This window comes from Geotrypetes seraphini, chromosome 13 (assembly GCF_902459505.1).
Source record: "Geotrypetes seraphini chromosome 13, aGeoSer1.1, whole genome shotgun sequence".
Taxonomy (NCBI): domain Eukaryota; kingdom Metazoa; phylum Chordata; class Amphibia; order Gymnophiona; family Dermophiidae; genus Geotrypetes; species Geotrypetes seraphini.
In genome coordinates, this window is record NC_047096.1 from 79,313,900 (window position 1) to 79,335,856 (window position 21,957).

General features: G+C 42.7%; 1 protein-coding gene across 3 annotated transcripts; it reads left to right on the plus strand.

Moving 5' to 3' along the window:
* Positions 1-12: 12 nt before the first annotated feature.
* On the plus strand, positions 13-20,201 carry PNPO (pyridoxamine 5'-phosphate oxidase). Of its 3 annotated transcripts, none has more exons than XM_033917580.1 (7): positions 13-283; positions 3,287-3,411; positions 8,723-8,822; positions 10,036-10,089; positions 13,122-13,250; positions 13,396-13,466; positions 19,085-20,201. In XM_033917580.1, exons 1-7 carry the CDS (start codon positions 134-136, stop codon positions 19,248-19,250), a joined length of 795 nt encoding a protein of 264 aa, XP_033773471.1. In that variant the 5' UTR covers positions 13-133; the 3' UTR covers positions 19,251-20,201. The 3 variants fall into 3 exon arrangements, with proteins under 3 accessions (XP_033773471.1, XP_033773472.1, XP_033773473.1); XM_033917581.1 differs by lacking the exon at positions 19,085-20,201 and adding an exon at positions 17,789-18,329; XM_033917582.1 differs by lacking the exon at positions 19,085-20,201 and adding an exon at positions 14,238-15,000.
* Positions 20,202-21,957: the final 1,756 nt, after the last annotated feature.

The window sequence follows — 21,957 nt, forward strand, 5'->3', positions numbered from 1 at the left end:
CAATCCAGGAACGGGTATGGTGTCAGCTGGTGATTGAAGGGCTGCATGGCCCCGATTTATTTCCGGATTAGCTCAGTCATCCGAAATAATTTTGCCAGTAGAGTTCGGTTATGCTAGTGCACGAGCAGACGTCATGACGTTTCTTTTACGTAGGGCGGTCTGGGCTCGTGGGGCTGGAGCTTATCCGTTTTGTCGGTTCATTTTCCTGTATTCTGTGCATTCGAGTGTGGCTGGAACAATGGATCTGGGGTCAATGAGAAAAAAATATCGCGAAGACCAAGAGGTGAGCCATAGGCCAAAGAACTACAAGTCCCAATGTGCCCCTAGATATGAAGTTAGATACAAGGTCGCCAAGCTCTGTTATCGCTTTTAAGGCTATGCATTTTGGGACTTGCAGTTTGGATGCCCGGGTCATATTTGAATGTCAGAATGACCGAGAGCCAATTCTGTGCCTAAACCATAAACGCTGAGAAATTATTTGGCAGTGAAAGTGAATAAAACAGAACATGCAAAAACACTATGGATCTATTCAGAGCCTCCAAATAGATCCATAGTGTTCTTGCAGCTTGAGTGCTATGCGCAGTTCTGTTGGCCCCACCTCACAAAAGATAAACTAGAACTAGAAGAGGTTCAGAACAGAAAAAGGAAAACAAAAATATAAAGGGAATGGAATGGTTCCCTGATGGGAGAAAAAAAAAAGCTAAACTCGGGTTTCTCTAGCTTGAAGAGGAGAGAGGCGGTAAGAATCAAGCAAGACTTAACAAACTTGTCCTAAGGACCCCACACACCCAACCAGGATTTTAGGATATCCACAATGGCCTCAATTCTATAGGTGTCACTTAAATATCGGCGCCAACTAGTGTACTGCTAAGCACAATTCTATAAAAGGCACACTGTATAGAATCATACTTAGTGTTGCCTAAGTGACGATAGACGTCACTAGGCATCCTAACTTTTAGGTATACCCTATTTATTGCCATGGTTTTCTGGGCCTAAATGCATGCACCTAAGTTCTGCACATACCACCACCTAAGTCAAAAACAGGTTTCTAACCCAAAAATATGCCCACAATTCACCCCTAACATCGCCAGTTTTAGGTCATTGCCCTGGACTAGGCACCTACCACTTTGTGCACCTAACATTCAATTAACAACAATTATGAGATGCTACTTGCCAATTATTGGTGCCAATGTGGCCTATTAATTAATTAAGTTAGGCGCCTATGTCAGCTAGGTATGCCAATGTGGGCGTCTAGCTTTAGTCAGACTTTATAGAATTTTGGGGAATGAATGTACAGAAAGTAAATTTGCTTTTACTGGGTTTTCAGCATATGCAAATTTTATTTCATGTATAGTAACTCTGGATATCCCAAAAACCCAACTGGCTGTAGGGTTCCCAAGATAAGGCTGGAAAAACTTGTAGAGGGTTAGAGGTTGAAATAAGTTAACAGGGAACAGTTATTTACTCCTTCAATTAATACTAGGACTAGGGACCCTCCATGAAACTAATTGGTAGATGAGACTTTCAAAATACTGAAAGGATTCGACAAAATGGAGCAGGGAAGGCAGTTATTTACAATGTCCAATGTGACACGGACAAGAGGACATAGACTGAAGCTGAGGGGGGACAGGTCCAGGACGAATATCAGGAAGTTCTGTTTCACGCAGCGAGTGGTGGACACATGGAATGCTCTCCCAGAGGAAGTAATTGCAGAATCCACCGTTCTAGGATTTAAAGGTAAATTAGATGCACATCTCCCTTGAGAAGCATACAGTGAAATGGGGACTAAAACTATGCCAGGGTACACCTGGCGGGGCCTCCGTGTGTGCTGATCACCGGACTTGATGGACCCAGGGTCTGATCCGGAGATGGCAATTCTTATGTTCTTAGTTGATGCATAATCAAGGCTAATTTGCTGCCAAGGGTGTAACCAAAGTTAATAGTAATGTTGCACAAGTTTCTGAAGGACAGGTCCATTAATAAACAACCAAGTTGATGTGGGAATCACCCTATTAGGATCAGCCAGGTTCTTTCAAATGACCTGTACTGATCACTGCCAGAGGTTCGTGGAGCCCAACATCCTATCTCTGGCAGTGCTTATATTCTTGGAATCCCCATCGAAATTTGTGCAACCGCTGTATATGCAGTGTTCCTCAAAAGTTTGAAAACTTGGCTTTTTCAAAAAATCCCTGTTAGGGGCTTAAGGAGATTCAGACTTAGGGGTCCTTTTATCAAGCCGCACTAGTGGGGTTAGCGCGTCAGACATTTCATCACACGCTAACCCCCGCGGCAAGTAAAAAAACTAACGCCTGGTCAATGGAGGCGTTAGCGACTAGCGCGGCAGGCGGTTTAACGTGCGGTATTCCGTGCGTTAACCCCTACCGCGCCTTGATAAAAAGACCCCTTAGTAATAAACGTTTACTCGATAGAATGACAATGTTAGTGGTTTTAGATGCCTTATCTTATATTACAGGTATAAGTTTATGTGGGAGTGTGTAGTGCAGAGGTTGGAGCTACAGCCTCGGCACCCTGAGGTTGTGGGTTCGAATCCCGCAAGCTCCTTGTGACGCTGGGCGAGTCACTTAATCCCCATTGCCCCAGGTACATTAGATAGAGTAGGAGCCCGCCAGGACAGTTAGGGAATAATGCTTGAGGACCTGAATAATTTCTAATCCGCAAAGAATTGTAGGATATGCGGAATATAAATTAATAAAATAAATAAATAATAAAATAAAATGTATATCTCTATTTAGCATGTATGATTGTGTGTATAATTTTATGTAATGATATGCTGCTTGTAACCCGCCTAGAACTCTGATTTGCAAGGATTCGGTGGGATATAAGATTTCACGTACATAACAGTAATATTCTGAGGATATAGGGAGTAGCTGCCAGTTAATGGGCATGCATTTGCAAACTGTGCATCCCATACACTTCCTGTTAAGGGGGACTAGAAAATGTAAGAGCCTTGACCCAACTTTGAAAATAACAATAAAAGCATGTTTTATGCTATTCAGCACCACCAGCTGGACAGCTCCTGTAACAAAAGGCTAGCCAGTTCAGACTCTAAACTAATTTTACTGTTGAAATATTTGAAAGGTGCTGAATGATGAAGGAGCTGTTGAAGAACTGTTGACTGTTTCAGTTCAAGTTGGATTGCTTTGCCCTATCTTCATTAGAAATGTGGTTGAGCTAATGTCACAAACTGCAGTGAAAGTGCTTTAGCAAATGCTTCAAATGTTGTCTGTAGAAAATAGAGTAACAGTCTCTTCTTGTCCACTCACAGGCCTTTGAAGAAAACCAGCTTGCTTCTCTGGACCCAATCAAGCAGTTCACTACATGGCTACAGGAAGCTATAGATTGTCCCTCAATTGGAGAGGCAAATGCGATGTGTTTGGCTACTTCTACCAGGTAAGAGCACCAGTGACGTGAGTTTGGAGGTTGTGCAATGAGGGAACTGCAGTCCTTTAAGAATATATGCTCAAATCTTATTGAAATTAGATGGCATTTCAATATATTCAGGCTGAGAAAATGACAGGCTCCTTCAGCACCAGCTTCTAGTGATGCAGACTGGATGGACCATTATGGTCTTTATATGCTTTCATTTGCTATGTCATTGATGAAGGAAATATAACTATTTAGGAATTTAAGAGGTAATACTTCATTTTTAAGCACCATAAAACTGGTGTTCTTAACACCAGTCCTATAACAGCTTAAAGGCATGTTTAAAAACCATTAGAGAAACTAGCTCAAAGCCACTTTGGCACACCAGCTTACATCAATGGCTGGTGTAAGTTGACACCCCTAAGTGAACCAATCAACGTGCACAACTAATAGTATTCTATGAGCTATACATGTTGCTTGGTGATATGCCCATAGCATACCTATGTTCTGTTATCAATAATGTTAGTAACCAATATAATGACACAGCAAACTATTCTTTTTTTTATATAATTTTTATTCATTTTACAACTTACATCAAGTGTATCAAGAAATAACATTTGAATTGGGGGGAAAAAAAGCCCATCACTTGTATTACTATTATTATCATCAACTGACATTCATGAAAGTTAACCTCCCCATCCATCCCTATCACATCAAAAATATTCATTTTTATATTATATTATATACATTCTATTAATATATCAAAAAATCATTCCTCCCACCCATCCCTGGCCCCTCATTTCAATTATCTTATGAAGGGAAAATGTTTACTACTCATTACAAAAGTCTGTTAAAGGTCCCCAAACATCTTGAAATGTACCAAAATATCCTCTCTGTGTGGCTAACGTTCTTTCCATTTTATAAATATGACATGCAGAACTCCACCAAAAACTGTAATTTAATCTACTCTGATTTTTCCAATTGAATGTAATATGTTGAATGGCAATTCCAGTCAGAATAAGTAGAAGCTTATTGTTTTTTGAAGAAATCTGACTTTTCACTCTATTCTTAAAGTTACTAAGCCAGTAGTGGGCGAATACCTCAGAATATGTAATCTTTTCAAAAATTAGTGGAGAAAAAAGCCTCAAAACATATGCAGCAGTAATTACTAACCCCCTCTTTTACTGAGGCGCGCTAGCTGATTTAGTGCGCGCTAAATGCTAGCGCGTCCGTAGAATATAATGGGCGTGCGCTAAAATGGCTAGCATGTCTTAGTAAAAGGCCTAGTAACTTTGTAATAACCTGCCAAATTTCTATTCATTCATTCAATTTTCTCTACGGTTCTCCCAGGGGAGCTCAGAATGGTTTGCATGAATTTATTCAGGTTCTCAATCATTTTTCCCTGTCTGTCCCGACGGACTCACAATCAATCCCCCCATTAGATAAAGTGACTTGCTCAGGGTCACAAGGAGCAGTGTGGGTTTGATCTCACAACCTCAGGGTATTGAAGCTGTAGCTTTAACCACTGCGCCACACTCTCTCCTATCACAGGCATAAAAAAATTCCACTAACAAACATCATCCATATCGTCACAGGGAACGCCCCACAAATGTGCACACAACAAAAAAAATGAAGAAGCACTTGGCTGTCCATTGAAATCTTCTTACTGTTCCCCAAAGATTGCTACTTCATCCATAAAGTTCCAACCCAATCATTTTTCAAGGCGATCCTTTATAATCCTCTGATTTAACCAGTAAAGTCCTAGCAATATATCCTGACAAGAAATCTTGTTTTGCCAGCTATCCTGGCTGCGTCAGGGGAAGCCTTCCCTTAATTTGCTCTGCTCGTGGTAAGCCCCCTTGCTGTTGTGTGCTGGGTGAATTAAGGCACACTGTTAACAGAATGGCATCTAGAATTTGTGTGTGTAGCTGCCAGTTATTGGCCCCAATCACCCACATAAGTGCTAGTATTCTATAAATGTAAGCTGTTGGGCCCTGAGTCTATAAAGCCTGCCTAAAGTTAGGCATCGATACCAGCATCTAACATAATTGATTAATAGGCTTAACCCTGTCTCTCAAACTGTGTGCCACAGCACAGTGGTGTGCCACGAGAGATTCCTTAATAAAATTCCCTTCATAAGTATACACCAGAAGAGATGACATGTACGTCACGTACGCAAGAGTCTGTCAATGTTATGAGCATCTCTGTGTGCAAGGATACAGCCGCCCAGACAAGCATCGTTCTTTGTTACAATTGCCCATACATAGCTTAAAGAACTTTAAATAAATAACTCTCAAAATTAATTTTTTTGTTTAAATCTTTTATTAATTTTTCAAAGTTGGGAGGGAGGGTTTAAATATTATGATTTAAGTTAAACTGATAGAGATTCAAGTGATATTGTATAAGTTTAAATGTTATTTTATGATACACTTGTTGTAAGATGTAAAATGAATAAAGAATTAAAAAAAAAAAATTTCAAAGTTAACAAAAATGCAGTACAGTATTTACACAAACAGCATTATTCATATATGCATTTAAAATCAATCAAAATCCCCATAGCATAATAACCCTCCCCTACCCCACCCAATCAATATCTTGCAAGAGAATAAAACTATGACATAAATATCTCTCTCCCACCCTCCCTCCCCCTGGGTGTGTGTGCAATATACCAACAGGATCACAGGGGAAAAAAACAACAAAAACTAATTACAACGCATCCATAAAAGATATCAAAGGGCCCCAGATTAACTTAAATCTCTTAGTATGACCCATTATATCTACATTCATTTTTTCAAATCTATACATTAAGCACAAACTTGCCCACCAAAAATTAAAGTTAAGGCGATCCCAGTTCTTCCAGTTACACGTAATCATTTGTATGGCTACCCCGGTCATGATAAGGAAAATCCGCCATATGTCCAATGAGGGCTTCAGATGTAACATCGTCCCACATATGACTGCCTCATATGTCAAAGGAATCGATTCCTCAAGTATAGCATTAATCTTTCCCCATATCAACTTCCAGAACTTGAGTATTAAAGGACAATAGAACAACAGATGATCCAGTGACCCTATATCAAGATGACAATGCCAGCATCTATTAGACTTAGAATTATCTAACTTTTGTAAATGAACAGGGGTCCAAAAAGTTCTATGCAATAAGAAAAACCATGTTTGTCTCATAGATGCTGACGCTGTACATCCTCTGAGTCCAAATTCGTGGCCATTGAGAGGCAGAAATGTACTGCTTTATCTCAATGCTCCAAATTTCTCTAAGACTATTTTTTAGTTTCTTATTCAAAATTTCAGAAATTAATTTATACCACCTGGTGGCCTGATGTCCCAGCAAATCTGTCTGGAAGCATAGGACCTGCAAACTATAATAGTTTTTAAAATTCTGCCATTCAGGGAACCCACTGCTTCAGCTGCAACCATCTATAATTTTGAGTATAAAGTTATCTAGATATGTCAAGGACAATAGTATTTTATTTGATACATGGAAAACATTGAAATTTATTAATAAATTAACGGATGTTCCAGTGGAAAAAATCATTTATCAATCCTTATGGTTAAACGCCAAGGTTCAAATAGGTGGGTCTGGGATCTCCTGAAAGCATTGGATGCAGGCAGGCATTCGAACATTAGATGATATTATATCTAATGGGAAACTTCTAGATTTTTCACGGCTGCAACAATCATTTAGAATTTCAAAATCTCAAAATTAATTTTTTGTTTGTTTTGCAATTTTATAACTTCAATTATAATGTGCCACAAAAATAAATTTGCTCCGTTTAGTGTGCCAGAGCTAAAATGGTTTAAGAAACACTGGCTTAATGAGTGCCAATATTGGCGTTCAACAGCTCATAATTGGCTTTAATTGGACTGAATTGAAAGTTAGGTGCCTAACTCGAAAAACTTGATGCTATAAAACTTAGCAAAACACCATTCAGGAAGTAGAAATCAAAGCCAACTATAATACACAACACTTCTACTAATGTCTAAACATAAGGAAGCATTCGTGTTTCTTTCATTAACAAACCAACTAGAAATATTGAAACTCGAGTCTGACAGCGAGCTGAAATTGGAGGAAAAAAGCCTCAGAGCCCCGTCTCCTCCCTACTGAGATTGGGCGGCAGACATAATAGGGCAAGGACGGGAAGGGGTAAAACGCAGACCTCACAGACCTGACGGACCTCACGGATCTAAACCCGTACGGCCTTAAAAATCTGAGGTCCGTGTTGGTCTGTGTCTGTGGCGTTTGTAATTGCTATTGCTGACAGACCTTGATGAGATTTTTGCATTGACGGATCCGTCTCAGCATAGGGAGGGAAAAGTGTTAGGATCCGTCAGCACTAAAAATCTCTTCCAGGTCTGTCAGAGCCAGAGACTAGTGCTGGAGCGGCAGAGCAGAAGCCAAGAGAGCGGGGACATAGGTTTTGGAAGTGCTTTATGGAAAAGAAGTCTCCAAACTCCAGCGCTAGTCTCTGGCTCTGACAGACCTGGAAGAGATTTTTAGCGCTGACGGATCCTAACACTTTTCCCTCCCTATGCTGAGACGGATCCGTCAGTGCAAAAATCTAATCAAGGTCTGTCAGCAACAGCAATTACAAACGGACCGACACGGACCTCAGATTTTTAAGGCTGTACGGGTTTAGATCCGCTAGGTCCGTGAGGTCCGCGTTTTACCCCTTCCCGGCAAGGACACCTCATCAGCATAAAAACCTCCAAATTCTAAATCGCTAAGACAGCTCTGTGCAATGCTAGTAAAGCATGTCAAGTGCATTAGAATAACTGACAGAAAAACACCACACGTATCGGTGCTGGATCCGGTAACACACCGGCGATAGCCAGCATTTCACCTCCGCGGCTACTTCAGGGTGTGGACTCCATGTGTTTTTCCATGCTCTCAAACAGACGCCTATACTAAAAGTGGGTGTGGTTGTTTTTGAGTTAGGCGCCTCTTTGTGTATTAGGTACCATTAGGCCTAACTTTAGGTGAAGAAAACCCTGGCATAAATTGGGGATGCCTAAATGTTGGGACGCTGAGCTCTGCCTGAGCACTCAGGTGACGCTAAGCATGATTTTATAATGGGCACCTAAGTTTTATAGAATCGGAGCCTAACTTTAGGCGGACTTTATAGAATCGGGGCCTTGGTGCCTATATTTAGGCACAAGCTCATAGAATGAGGGGGTTAGTGTAGGAATCAAGAATAGGAGATTTGGCTTGGTTGGATTGGGCAGTCCTTGCCAGAACTTTGTCTTTTGAGGCAAGAGGGGTTGATGGTTTCTGGGGAAGCTGTTACTTCTGTTAAAATGATTCTTTCCATCTATTTCTTAGGGATGGGAAGCCCTCTGCTCGCATAGTGCTTCTGAAGGGAGTTGGGCAGGAGGGATTCCGTTTCTTTACCAACTATGACAGCAGAAAAGGAAAAGAGCTGGTGAGGCCTCTGCCCTAAATCTATCTATTCCAATTCTCTAGAGAACAAGGTGGTGTACCTGACTGGGGTGCATGTGTGTGTGTGTGTGTACATGGCACAGATGTGATTCCTAATGTACCATATTTTCACGCATATAACTCGCATGCGTGTATAACACGCATACGCGTATAGCGCACGGGTCCAAAGCATGTCTGTAAAAAAAATTTTATATAGCACGCACATGCGTATACCCGCATGCTGCTATAACCTCCTCCCACTCCCGCTTACTCTTCTGGCCTGCGAACCGGCATCCTCCCCCCCGCTTGCATCACCCCCCCTCCCCCGCGATCCTACAACCCCCCCCCCAGCACCGCAAAACATCTCTTACCCGATTGGGCACCGGCACCAGCACCAATGCACAGGACGTGCCAGTGCCCGAAGATCCTCCCTCGTTGGGCTGGGCTGGGCTGGGCTGTGCGATGCGAGGGAGATCCTCCTTCTTCCCTGTGCCGGGCTGGACTGGGTTTTGAGCATTTGCGCATGCTCAAAGCCTTCTGGTCTCGCTCTCTCCGAAATTGAGAATCTCGGAGAGAGCGAGACCAGAAGGCTTTGAGCATGCACAAATGCTCAAAGCCCAGTCCAGCCCGGCACAGGGAAGAAGGAGGATCTCCCTCGCACTGCACAGCCCAGCCCAGCCCAACGAGGGAGGATCTTCGGGCACTGGCACTGGCACGTCCGGTGCATTGGTGCTGGTGCCGGTGCCCAATCAGGTAAGAGATGTTTTGCGGTGCTGGGGGGGATGTAGGATCGCGGGGGAGGGGGTTGTGACGCGAGTGGGGGGGAGGATGCCGGTTCGCAGGGGGGATGCTGGATCAGAATGAAAAAAAAAGTTGTAAAACACGCTCTCACGTATAAAGCACACGGTTATGCACGGTTTGTAAAATCGTGTATAACGCGCACGTTATATGCGTGAAAATACAGTAATTGTGAATAGGATTACATATACATGCAGGTGCTGTCACAGTTGTACAGCTTTGACAGCACCTGTGTGATATTTGGAGCCATATACTGTATATTCTCTCTGATGCTTCAAGTTTGATAGTATGTGTGTTCTATGTGTGTGACCACATGCCTATACAGATGTGTTCTCATATTTGATTATGGTACATAGAGAAAGCTCAGGCTCCCTTCTGATAACTTGCTCCCTTTTAATAATTCACTCCCTTCCTTTCAGGCATTCAACCCCTGGGCATCTATTGCCTTCTATTGGGAGCCTCTGAATCGCCAGGTAAGTCCTGTGCTGGTACCCCATCCTTGGGATGATAGTGTGGGGAAGAGAAACAAACTTCTCTCTCCCCTACTTACTAGGGCTGCCTTAGTAGTAGCCCTAGTAACCCTATTAGGGGCATTTTCAAAATGCTAAGATGTCCAAAAACTATATAAATTTGGACCTTTTTCTTGCTAAAACTAAGTGCCAGTTTTCGAAGCTGACTTTTTAGATGTCTAGCTAGGCATCCAGAGTTCAAGGGAGCGTGCTGGAGGCATGATATGGGCAGGCTTAGCATTTAGATGTCTTGCAGTGATAATCATGGTGTTTGTTTTTTGTTTTGATAAATTTCACTCAGTAGGGCTGTGTCACTTTACTTTTTCACTTTATCTATCATCAGATAATCATATGGCACGCCATCTACTCTATTGTTCTCCCTTTATTAATTAGGGTGCTCAAGCTCCATTGCTCAGTCATTAGGCATCAGATTTAGCCCATTCATTCACTCTCCATTTACGGTACTTTTATCTGGTTTTTCTTGATCTTTCTTGAGTCTCAATTCATGACATGTTTCTGCTTTGGCTTTGGGGTTTTCATAAACATTTCTAGAGATATTCTTAGACATATTTATCTGACAAAACATTTTATTTTATTTTATACTTTTGGAACATATGTTCTTTTACACCTATATGCTATGTTTTATATGTGCATGTCATTTTGTCACTGCTTTTGTATTTTTTGCTTGTAAATGTTTTGTTCACATGTACATGTCATTTCAGTTGATGCCCTTGCATTTCATATTGTATTTTATATTCGCTTTTATTTGCATTTACTTTTGTTTAATTTATATGTATGCTTAATTCAGTGTACCCTGAGGAAGGCGTTGTTTGGACGCCAAAACTAGGATCCTTGTTGGGACTTGCATTTTCTGAATAAAGACAGTTATCCTTGGCTGTTTGGACTCCTCCTTTGCCTCTTTTGTTGCACTTGCAGTGATAAACATTTCCTAAGATATCCAGGATGGAACTTAGACAGCCAAGGCTAGACCTGTTTTGAAATTGCCTTAAGTGCCAAAAAGGTACCCAAACTGACCAGATGACCACTGGAAGGATTAAGTAATGACCCCACACACACCCTCCTCCAGTGGTCATTGACTCCCTCCCACCCCACCCCACAAAGCTCTGAATGAAACAGTACATACTTGTCTCTAGAACAAAGGAAAGCCTAGTAGAGCATCACACAAATGTCTTAAGTAGCCTGGTGGGTGGGCTAGTGAACCATGGAGAGGAGGACCCAGTCTCATAAGCCATTCTAACCACTACATTTATGGTGGAAAGTGTGAGGCCACCAAAACCCTACTATACTGCCATATAGGTTCCACCTGCAGCCATAAGGGTTATTGGGGTGATAGACAGGTGGGTATAGTAGGTTTTGGGGAAGTTTTGGAGGACTCGCCAGAAATTATAAGGGAGTTATGTTGAGTCTATTCTTTAAGCCCGTTACATTAACAGGTGCTAGAATAGATGTGTCTGTCTGTCTTTCTTTATCTCTCTCTCCTTGGCCGCTGTCTGTATCCTTCTGTCTCCCCCTCCCCCCCGAGCAAAGCTGTCTGCCTCCAGCACCCACCTCCCCCCCCAAATGTCTCTCCATGGCCCTCTTCTGTCTTCCCCCCCAGAGCAAAGCTGTATGTCCCCAACACACCTCCCCCCAAAGCAGCCCCCTTTCCCTATCTCTCCATGGCCCCTTCTGTCTCCCCCCAGCACACCCCTCCCCCCAAAGCAGCCCCCTTTCCCTCTCCCTGTCTCTCCATGGCCCCTTCTGTCTTCCCCCCCAGAGCAAAGCTGTTTGCCCCAAGCACACCCCTCCCCCCCTAAAGCAGCCCCCTTTCCCTCTCCCGCTGACTCTCTTTCTGGCCCCCTTTCTCTGTCTGTCTTTCTGTCTCTCTCCCTGCCCCTGTGTCTTTCTTTCTTTCTGTCTCCCTCTCTCCACTGTCTGTCTGTCATTTTTCCCCATTTCCCTGTGCAGCAGCATTTCCATCCCACTTCCCTATGCAGCAGCAACAGCATTTCCCTCCTATCCCCCCCTTTCCTGTGCAGAAGTAGTAGCAGCATTTTCCCCCACCCCCCTTTCCCTTCTCTTACCTTCTCTTCCCTGCTCCGTTCGGCCCCTCCCCCTTCTTGTACTGCCGTTGTCCTGCTCCATCCGACCTGCTCCTGACCCTCCTACCGCCGACAAACCTCGGGGCTCCAGCCGCGTAGGCAGCACTTTAAACATGCTGCTTCGCGGCCTTCTACTGCTGATTTCCTCTGCCGCGTCTGTCTCCGATGATGTCATCAGAGACGCGGCAGAGGAAATCGGCAGAGAAGGCCGCAAAGCAGCGTGTTTATAGTGCTGCCTACGCCGCTGGAGCTGGGAGGTTTGTGGAGGGTGAACGGCCAGAACGGGGCTTCTGTCCACTGGTGCTGCTTACTCCGCTGGAGCCGGGAGGTTTGTAGAGAGCACAGTCACGCGCCTTCAGCCCCCGCATGCGCCGTGAGGTTAGAATGTTGCCACAGAAGCACACCTCACGGCGCCACACCGCACAAATTTTTGAGAGCGCATGCGCGCTCTAGCGTTTTATTATTATTGATGTACATCTGGAACCCTTTATGTAAAGTTCACAGCAGTGCCCTCTAAGGTGCCCCACTGCTCTTTTGGCATGTTGTGTGGCCAGTCCATTATGTTGCTGGCCTCTCCCATGTCCAAATAGTCTGGATTTGGATGTTTTGAACTTGGACACTTTTGTGGCTGAAAATGGTGAACAAAGTTGGATGTCCTGGCAGCCAAGACATCCAAGTAGGTCATTTAAAAAAAAAAAAATAAACAAACACATAACTTGGACGTCTAGCAGTTTCGAAAATGGACATTTCCCTGCCCCCACTTTTGGTCGTCTTGCATGAAACGTCCAAAGTCAGGCTTAGAGGTCCTATTAAAAATGCCCTTCCATTGGTTGTGCTGTGGAGAACTGAATGGCCAGCAGAGCACAGGATTCACAAGCTTCTCTTTGTAATCAGGTGCGGATTGAAGGGCAGGTAGAGAAGGTTTCTGAAGAGGAATCGGAGCATTACTTTCACAGTAGACCCAAATGTAGCCAGATTGGAGCAGCTGTGAGTCGGCAAAGTGAGGTCATTCCAGATCGAGAGGTAAGACAGCCTCATGCAGTGAGCACAGAGCCTTCACTGGCTTTAGGAGTGGAACTCATAATTTCAAACTCTTTAATTTCCCCATTCCTGTTTTTTGTTTCCCAGCCTGTTTTTATGGAAATAAGTTCCACCTTTGTCTTTGCAGTATTTAAGAAAGAGAAAAATTGAACTGGAACAGCTGTATCAGAATAAAGAAATACCCAAACCAGAGTCCTGGTGAGTGCTAAGGTCTGCTCTTTGTGGTGGGGGGGGGGAGGAAGAATGGACTTTGCAGCTATAAAGAGAATTTGGACATTACCCAAATACATTTTTATCAGCATATTTTAGCCCGTTTTCAAAGATAATTTCCCCTGAAAATTAGCTTAGGAAAGGCACCACCACCACACATTTATAGCTGCTAGTTTGCAAGAGTGGATTTTCCAAGAAAATGTATGTTTGTGCAACACTGGATTCATGATAACCATCTCACTTACTGGCAATGGAGGAATAAGTTACACTCCTTGATGTTAGAGGCTAGGGATACTAATCTCACCTTGAAACATGGGAAGTGATTTTGATTGGCTGGGAAGCCTGCATCCAAATTTTACCACATAGCACATAGTACAGTATATAATAAATTGCATATGCAGTCCACCTTATTTAGATGTTTTTATAGCTTATACAATTGTTTATCTTTTCTTCTTTGAGGGGGAGGAGGTTAGAAGTGTTGGGAGGCAGTAGGATTGAGACCTGTTGAAGACTATAAGAACCCAGTTCTTCTCAATCATAACATTAATTTAATAGTTTAACAGTAAAAGGAGGCAGAACACCCTGGGTGCCAATTTGGCAGGGGTGCCAGCATCTCTCCTTACACCCACCAGTGCAAGAAGGTCTATTAAATGAATCCCCCCTATACCTCTTCTAGTTGTCACTGGCATTGAGCAGGGACTCCTCCCCATTGCTTGCGCTGGCCTCAGCCTACCCTCTGATGTCACTTCCTTTTTGCAGGACTAGGAAATGACATCAGAGGGCAGGATCAGCCAGTCCAAGCAGTGGGTAGGAAAACTTGTTCACTGCCAGTTACAGCTAGAAGAGGTATGGAAAGGAAGGGAGAATGCATTAAAGAGATACCCCAACGCCGGGGGAGGGAGAATGCAGCACCAGCTTCCCTTGCTATGCCACTGAGTCATTCCTATATGGGATAGAGAGCAAATACTGTTGGAAAACATTGATGCAAATTGTAATTGTTTTACTTTATTGTTTCTGGTTTGTGTGTTTACATATTGCATCAATAAAAAGATTTCACATAAAAAGTTTGTGTTTAAATGCAATCCCCTCCCAAACTCTGTCCCAGGAACAGCTTCCTCACAGTGGGTAAAATCGGGCATCTAGGGGAATTATGAATGGGAATGTGTCTGTGCACAGAGTGGACAATTTTCTGAAAGGACATTTTGCAGGGGTAAAAATCTCTGTTTAGAAATTGACCTTTGCTATGGACTAGTGCTGCCTGATTCAGGAAAAAAAATTTCAATTCGATTCAGCCTATTGAATCAATTTGATTTTTCTGCCCAATTAGGTGTTTTTTTTTCCAAATATCCTGGTGGGTTTATTTTATAGCCTCTTCACCCCCTTTGCCCTCTCCTATCCACACTGGTCCTATGTTCCTCTATGTTCGTAGTCTAACACCAGCTCTGGAAGGATATACATTTCAAATCTGACATATTGTAATCACAAAACAGAAAATTAAAATATTTTTTCTACCTTTTGTTGTCTGGTCATTTTTCAAATCATGTTGGTCTGGTTGTCTTCTGATCAGGCTCTACTTCTTCTTTCTCCGTGTTTACCATCCATCTTCCATCTCTGTCCTCCCCTTCTGTTTCCCTTTCCTCCCCCGGAGGTCTAGCATCTTTCCTTTTGCTCATCTCCATCCCCCCGCAGCTGCAGCAATGAACCCCACTATCTACAGATCCACCATCTTTCCTTTTCTCAACTACCCTTTCATCCAGCATCTCTCTTCTGTGTCCCTGTCCCTATTCTCCTCTCCAGTACTGTCCCCCTTGTGTCCCTGTTCCTGTGCTCCCTCCATGCCCAGCATCTTATCTCTCCCCATATCCAGCTTCTTCTTTCTCTCTTCCTTATCTCCTGTATCCCCTTCCCCAGGTACAGGCTTTCTCCTACTATCTCTCCTGCACCCTGCCCACCTACTTTGGAGCAAGATCTGTCCCGCTTGTACCCTTCACCTTGTGGTCTTGCATTTCTCTCTCCCTCTCTCCATTAGTCCAGCACCTCTCCTCTGCTTTCCTTCCCCTCTCTTATATCTTCCTCCTCCTCTCTGCACAGGATTGCCTCCACGCCATGAAGGCCTGCTCCCCCATGAAGGCCTGCCCTCCGGCTGCCAAGGCCTGCCCCCCCCCCCAGCTTCCCCACATTTACCTTAAGCCAGGGGTGTCAAAGTCCCTCCTCGAGGGCCGCAATCCAGTCAGGTTTTCAGGATTTCACCAATGAATATGCATGAGATCTATTAGCATACAATGAAAGCAGTGCATGCAAATAGATCTCATGCAATTCATTGGCGAAATCCTGAAAACCTGACTGGATTGCGACCCTCGAAGAGGGACTTTGACACCCCTGCCTTAAGCTAACACGGCAGCCTGCAGGATCACTGGTGCCATAGCTGCTGCCGCCATCCTCAGCGGCGCGTTTCCTCTGCCGCGATCCTGACCCTGCTGAGGGGTGGGACCGTAGCAGAAAGAATGTGCCACTGAGGATGATGGGCAGCTGCAGGGATCGCTATAGCACCAGCGATCCTGCAGGCTGCCATATTAGCTTAAGCTGGTAAGAGCGAGGAAGCTGGAGAAACATTCAGGCCTTTCCGATTGACCCTCTCCCCATAAGCATGAGTGGCAGCGGACAGCCAGCAAGAGTCAGTGCTGCCGCTCCTGCTTTAGGAAGGCACGGGGGGAGGGTCAGCCATCGAATCGGGAGGCTGATTTTTCTTAAAATTGAATCAATTCGAATCGAATTGTGAATCGGGCAACACTACTATGGACTCTGCATACCTTTCTCTGTATGTATGCAGCATGTCTGGTTGTGCATGTGACTGTACATAAAACAGTTTCAAAATACCAAATCCAAAAATGGGGTTGAGGGGGGCAAATCCTAGATATAGAAAAACCCTATCCTATGATCTGTAACTGAAAACCTGCACAATATTAAATCTAACAAGTGTATGGAAGAGAGGTCTTTCAGTTAAAAGGCCTATACGACCAAATTGCCTGAAGCGTAAACATAAGAAAGGCCAACTTAATGTCTAATCACAAAGCTCCCATCACATCATCAGACCTCTTTGGAAGCCTGTTCACCATTACTGGCATCTCTAGAACAAAGATTTCCGGCTCTCTCTGTTCCTCTCTGGCACTTAGTTAATGGACTGTCCCTGAAGAACAGATGAAATGGATGAAATAGGACAAAACTAAAGACTTTTTCAATTTAAGGATGTCTTCGCTCCTTAAGAACTCTCTGTTTCCAGGTAGTCCAGTACTTCACCTTTCCCCTCCTTATTGTGCAAGCCCATTTGTCTTTTTCTTTTATTTGAATATTGTATTTATCCCCTTCCCCCCTTTTGTGTCTCAATTTGAATTTGTTTTACTAATATGATTTTTTTTTCTATCCCCCTGTGTTTGTAACAATTTTTATTCGTATGGAAACCACCTAGACGTAATGATAGGCGGGATATCAAATACTTAATAAACTTGAAACTTGAGTATTCTGTTGGACAGCCTTCCAGGTTTTTGGACACGAGACAAGCAGTTTATCAAGATAAGTGACTTAGCTTTGAGTGTACTTTGTGCTAACTTTATACCAGTAAAGTAGGAACTGATATGGCATTGGACTTTGCTCAAGTTGGGGTTATTTGAATGAACTGGATTCTGTGACTTGATTTAGATTATTAATTGGCATTCATTGCACTGTTGTACTATTTTATGCAAATTTGCACTTCTGAAGAAAGGTCTGGTGATGTGGTGGGAGCTCTGTATAAAAGTTGGCACATTCATATTTTTATGCTCCAGGGATGCTTGCTCATATAGTCCTTTTAATTGAAAGAACTCTCTTCCATACACTTATTAGATTTAATATTGTGCAGGATTTTGATTTGCAGATCATAGGGTGGGCTTTTTGGTTTTATGCATGCATATGACTGTGATCCTTTGTACACATGCATGTTTATGTGCAAAACTGTTTATTGGTCAAAAGCACAATCGAAAACCGCAATAACAATAATACAGCATAGACCAAATTTTCAAAAAACATAATCCTCCCCCCCCCAAAAAAAAAAGGGCATGGAGCAGCAGGAGAACAAATGTCACAGACAGTACAAGAAAAGGACAACTACACAGTCAAATATTCAGTACATGGCTACGAGCATACCTGGTCAGAGGCCCAAAAGGGCTCCCAAGTAAGTTGTAAGTGATGGCCCTTAACGGAGTCCATCTCATGAATATAACAATGTTTCATCTTCAGCTGATAAATCATCAATGATCTCTATTGCAACAAGGTAGGAGGATGCGCATCCAGCCAGTGTCCTAGAATAGACTTCTTTCCCAACAATAATGCACGCTTCAAAAAAGTACGTAGGCCTCTCGGAACAGGATGAGCCAAGGCTGAAGTAGTGAAAAGCATCTTTGGATGAGGCAAACGATGAGTATTATTCATATGTTTATGCTCCAGGGATGTTTGCTCATATAGGTCTTTTAATTGAAAGAACTCTCTTCCATACACTTAATAGATTTAATATTGTGCAGGTTTTCGATTTGCAGATCATAGGGTGGTTTTTTTTTGGTTTTATGTACATAAAACTCTGCATGCATATGACTGTGATCCTTTGTACACATGCATGTTTAATTCGTGCGTTTGTCTATGCCTGCATGTGGGAGTGTGCGGTGCAGTGGTTAGAGGACTGGGGTTGTGGGTTCAAATCCCACACTGCCTGAGGTTGTGGGTTCAAATTCCACACTGCTCCTTGTAATCCTGGGCAAGTCACTTAATCCCTCTAAAAAATACTCTCTTCACCTTTTCATTCTTTTCACTATTCTTTAATAAGTGAAAACATAGATGTATTGGGACGATTCTACTTTAGTTAGAACAACTGTTATATGTTCCCACTACCGGAGGAAGAACCTCAAGTCTCAGTTTGCTGCTGGCTATTTGGCTAAGCCTGCAAACCACAGTGGGACTATCTTCATTGATTTCAACCTCCACCTCCCAATTACTACAAATGTAATTGGGAGGTGGAGGTTGAAACCAATGAGGATAGTCCCACTATGGTTTGCAGGCTTAGCCAAATAACCAGCAGTAACCTGGGACCTGAGGTTCATCCTCTGGTAGTGGGAACATATAACAGTTGTTCTAACTAAAGTAGAATCAGCCCAATACAGCTATGTTTTTACATATTAAAGAATAGTGAAAAGAATGAAAAGGTGAAGAGTATTTTTTAGAGGAATTGATAATTTTCTCTTACACTGCCTGTATATTTTGTATGTTTTTGTCAAGTCACTTAATCCCCCAGTGCCCCAGGTACATTAGATAGAGTGTGTGTCCACCAGAACAGATAGGGAAAAAGCTTGAGTACCTGAATAATTTGTAATCTGCATAGAATTGTAGGATATGCAGAATATAAATTTTTAATTTTTTTTTTTTTAAAGAGCTCGTGAGTTCAGTTTCCATGAAGGAAAGTTGCACTGCAGGCAATGAGTGGTGTATTTTTGGAAGCTCTCAGATCTCTGGCTCGCATCCATTTTCAGGGTGTATTAGATTTTGGATATATGAGACTCAGTTTCTCGATTTGCCTGTCCTAGGGGCGGCTACACTTTGAAACCAGATGTTATAGAGTTCTGGCAAGGACAAACGAACCGCCTGCATGATCGTATTGTATTCCGTCGTCTCCAGGAGGAGGATGCACCTCCAGAGCCCATGATGCACTGTGCTGAGGGAGGCTGGGTGTATCAGAGACTCTCACCTTGAGCATAGCACTGGGAGTAGCTCCTAGTGCAATTTTTGTCCCATCTTTCCCTTTCCTTATATTAACCCACTTTGTGCCGTTTTTGTAGAAGTACAGTAGGATCATCTTTTAATGTGACTGGAGAATCATGCAATGAATCTTAGTAATTACCACAGCTTTTAATAGGAAACAATCATTTCCAAGGACAATGGAACATTTTTAGGCTGGAGGGGCCAAACAAAATCAAGCTTCACCCCCCTCTCAAGCTCTCTAGTTGTTGTATTGTGTTGGGCAAAATATTGGTAAGGTTGTGGCCCACCCCATTTTGTTGCCTGTGTTATGTCTGTAGTGCCATATGGGTCCCATACCCCTGCAGCAAATTCCATGGATATAAAGGATAATCTGTCAAATTAAGTCTGGTAAACTTTAACTCACCTTTAAGGGAGCCAAAATGAGTGGGTCTGAACTGAAACCTCTGTCATCCTATGTCTAACCATGCCATGCCATGTTATATCATTCAATGTTCTATCACACTCTCACACTGTTCACTACTGCGTACCATGTCTGCCACATGTTTGCTGTTGCAAATCTTCCATGCTATGTTTTCATCATGCATGCTTGCCTAACCATTTTTGCTAGTCATGTCATACTATGTTTACCGTGCTATGTTTTGCTGTACTATGCCATACCATGTTTTGTCATATTATATTTTTACCATGCTTTGTAAACTTTGTTTTGCCATCTTTGTCAGACTTGCCTCAGGCACATTAGATAGATTGTGAACCCGCCGGGACAGACAGGAAAAGTGCTTTGAGTACCTGAATTAAATTCATGTTAACTGTTCTGAGCTCCCTTGGGGAAATATGGTGTAGAAAATTTAATAAATAAAATGTATCAAAGTAAAATTTTGTCTTTGAAAGCTTTTACCTCAATAAATCTTTAAGTCCATAAGGCACTAGCTGTTGGATTGTGTGTTTTGGGTTTTTAAAAAAAAAAATAATTTTTTCCTCATTAGCAGATTAAGGGTCCTTTTGCCATGCAACGCTAGAATGTGGCCTGCAGTAGCTCCAGTGCGGGTGTGTCCCACATGCTGAGGCCACGTTTAGCATTGCCAATAAAAGACAGCTTTTTTTATTTTTCTGATAATGGCCATGAGCTAATTTCAGTATGAACACAAAATGAAAACACTCACACAACAAGTACATGAGCCCTTACCACCACATTTTTAGGAGATTAGGGCTCATGTGCTAATCAGCATACAGCAATACCCACGCATTAACCAATTAGCATGCTCCTGCCCCGAAACATGCCCCCAGCAACAAAAAATATTTTTTTAGCACATGGGTAGTACATGCCAATTCCAAAATTACCACGGGGCACCTAAGCATGACCTACAATAGTACATTGTAATTTGCGGTAAGCATACATTAGTGAAAGGGCCCCTTAGATTTAAACTTTGGGGTCTGATATTTCTTTAAATTATTATTTGATAGCTTTCAGGAGGAAACAGAGTCAGAATGAGAATCCCCAGAAATTGCTGTGTGGGTAAATAACCCACAGAGACTGCTGTTGTTAATGATCATGTGCAACAAGAAATACCTTCAGAATTAACAGTGGTTGGTCGCAATTACTGGCTTCTCCTGCAGGAGGAACCCCAATGCCTAGCTACGTTTTCCTGGACTGTCAGAGGAAATCTGGCTTCCAGCCTCTCAGCTGACAGGAGTTGCTGGTTTTATTCTTAGCTGTGTTGACTTTGAATTGGGACTTGTCCCAGTGAAACTGACTAGATAGCCTTTGACCTCTCCATACAGGTTTTGTAGCTTAAGTGTAAACTGTGCTTAGAGATTTGCAGCCTAATCCCTAGAAAATGGAGGATTACAGGCAAAGGACATAAAGCCCTGAAGGAAGGGAGGATTCCAGGCAGAGGACATTCTGGAAATCCTGGGGGAAAGGAGGATTAAAGGCAAAGGAAATATGAAGCTCCGGGGCGGGTTTTTTGCCTAGACAGCAGCGATTATACTGCAGTCCATCTCATGTGCACTAGTACTTCTCATCACAGATGAGAGGGGGAGAGCTGTGCCTGCTCTGAACAGCTACACCTAGACATTTCTTATATTTTAAAATATTTATTTATACTTCCAGTAAGTTACAAAGGAACTGTTCAGTACCCAAACCCAAACTGTACACCATAAACATCAGTATTCATCAGCCATAGTAACTGATCACAAAAAGCCTGCCATTATATAAGGACCTTCAAGCTGTATTGCTAATGCTCTCAGAACCTATCTTCCAGTCTTCTTATCCAAGGTGTCACATTTGTTGAAACTTTTCTTTTTATTGTTATTCCTCCCATACTAAGGCCATCATTTTACAAGCCCTATTCACATTTGATCCATGCATTTATCTTGCATAAATGTCTAAATCCCTATTTTATGAAGCAGGAATATTTATTTTTTTATTTTCTATCCCGTCCTCCCCAAAGAGCTCAGGACGGGTTACAGGTCAACATACATAATATACAGTTAACTGGTTACAATTTGCCAAAGTTATAGTACAAGTTTTTTTTCTGGTACAAGTTTTTATCCTAACTCAACACATACTAGGAATCTAATACCAGTATCCATAATAGATTCCGGGTAAAATTTGTCATAGTTACAGTGCAAGATTTTACAATACAAGTTTTTATCCTAACACAACACATACCAAGGATCTTGTATCAATATACATTTC

What these genes read in the sequence shown, in the direction of transcription:
- PNPO (XM_033917580.1), top strand. Translation starts at nt 134, where the DNA reads ATGACGTTTCTTTTACGTAGGGCGGTCTGGGCTCGTGGGGCTGGAGCT. An exon ending in TGTTTGGCTACTTCTACCAG is followed by an intron (nt 3,412 to 8,722) that starts GTAAGAGCACCA and finishes TCTATTTCTTAG; the next exon opens with GGATGGGAAGCCCTCTGCTC. An exon ending in GGGAGCCTCTGAATCGCCAG is followed by an intron (nt 10,090 to 13,121) that starts GTAAGTCCTGTG and finishes CTTTGTAATCAG; the next exon opens with GTGCGGATTGAAGGGCAGGT.